Source organism: Sphaeroforma arctica, assembly GCF_001186125.1.
Source record: "Sphaeroforma arctica JP610 unplaced genomic scaffold supercont1.5673, whole genome shotgun sequence".
NCBI classification, from domain to species: domain Eukaryota; class Ichthyosporea; order Ichthyophonida; genus Sphaeroforma; species Sphaeroforma arctica.
In genome coordinates this window covers 1-1,888 of record NW_014034885.1, presented here as the reverse complement: position 1 = coordinate 1,888, position 1,888 = coordinate 1, and the positions used below count along the sequence as shown (strand labels likewise).

General features: G+C 46.0%; 1 protein-coding gene across 1 annotated transcript; it reads left to right on the top strand.

Moving 5' to 3' along the window:
• Positions 1 to 578: 578 nt before the first annotated feature.
• On the top strand, positions 579 to 1,439 carry SARC_15137 (hypothetical protein; the record flags this gene model as incomplete). The annotated part of the gene is made up of 2 exons (XM_014290736.1): positions 579 to 668; positions 1,049 to 1,439. Coding segments are annotated over 2 exons (481 nt in total), but the record flags the coding sequence as incomplete, so codon positions are not given.
• Positions 1,440 to 1,888: the final 449 nt, after the last annotated feature.

The window sequence follows — 1,888 nt, the reverse complement described above, 5'->3', positions numbered from 1 at the left end:
TATATATATATACTATACATATATTTATATTCATATTCACAAATATCAGATGCATCGCATATTTGTAGCAGTTGGGTGACCTGGTGTTGGCAAGTTTACATTCATATTCTGTGCATGAGTTATCTTTGCTCAGGATAAGATCTTTTATATTGTAACACTTTCCCCCAGGTAAAGAATCACCAACACCACCGTCGCTTTGTTTGACCTCTGGGCCTCGCCGCCCGAGACCACGGCCAAGGAGTCAAAGCGAAGGCAGAATTGTGACCGACGGCATGAAGCGAATACAGGTGAGGATAGTTTTATATTCGCCGTTTGTGGATATCATATGTAGTTTAAGGTTCCTACTATTAACAAGAGTCTAGGGTAACAACAGTTGAGTCTTCACAAGGGATATAACTGTGTTATCGTTCCGCGGTGCAATCTCCCCGTAAACCTGTCTAAATATTGTATGTCAAACAAATGAGTACTAAGATATTCGTTGTTTCTTTGATTACTGCATACGTTCAGCAGTGGGAATGCAAGAGATTGTTCACAATTATAACCTGTAATTGACCTCAGTTAGCCATGCACCTTTACAGTCCACAGGCGTTCCCGGCAACTCAGAGAGGGATGTGGGGCTATTTGTACACTCGACGACCAGAGCGCAACTACAGAAGATGCTGTTGGAGGTAAGACATGTGTGGGACTGAAATGACTTGTTTCATTTGCAACGGTTCTAAGCGCGAATATCCATCCCAAACAGCGTCACACATCACGGTAGAGTGCGCGTGACCATCGCTTAGTATATGTATACCATGTTTTCGGGTGTGGATGCAGGGCGCAAAACACTTGGTAGATTCAGAGCTTGGTTGTCATTGACGTGACGTGCTATAGATGTTGTCTAATTTTATTTACAATTCCCCGTGCTGTCTACTGCGGAGCACCATAAATTTGAAGGCTTTGCATTTATTTTGATACTAAAAGCTCAGATGCCAAGCAACTCGCTGCAAAACTCACTCGTCCGGAGAGTCATGTCTCTGGTCTCACCTTTGTACTTGTACCTATTCAGAACGGCGCACGGCAAAGCTTCTTCGACAATTCGTTCTCACCCGGTCACTCGGCCACCGAGCTGGTGCAAACCCCAGCCACCGCGCAACCCCGCGCAAAAGTTCGGATAACGCCCACTATTATAGTCACTATAAGCGAAGATGTGGAGGTGGACCTAGCCGGCAGCGATACAGGCGATATATCGAAACCGGTGCCAGATAAGGAAGTGCAGGCTGGAAGTTCACCAGACGTACCGAGGTCATGTGCGAGCTGTGAGAAGGAAGGGGAAACGAATTGTGACTGCAAATTACCGTGTGTAGAAAAAGCACACAGCGGAGGTAATGCGGTCACGGGTGAAGTTGTCGCTCCCTTGCCGTTTAAAGAGGCATTCCGACAAAAGTCTAAATACATAGGTATGTGAGCCTGGTGTACGCGTGCTTTGCATGATTTAGTAGGTATATTGTCAAGTCATCAGCCAATGAGAACTGCGAACTTCGACAAGTCCTATGTGATTGAAGCAATGGGCGATCATTCACAAATACACCAAATGTTCGTACGAGCTTGTTCATGCATCAGTGCTTATACGTCCGCTCATACTATGCATGGATCTAATCTACCGATTCACAATGTCTCCAACTGCAGTGGCCCGGATTTCGCACCATCTAAAACTGGGATCATTTGACAACGAAGTCATCAAACGCCGAAGACACCTCTGTACTCCCAGGCGCCCTACCCCACTATCCCGTCATCTGTCAGCGTCGTCAATCGAGGACCACAGACCAACCGCAACAGTCATACGTTTCACCGGCAAGGATGAAGTACACAGGGCATACTCACAAGGTATTGGGTGATGTTATATATA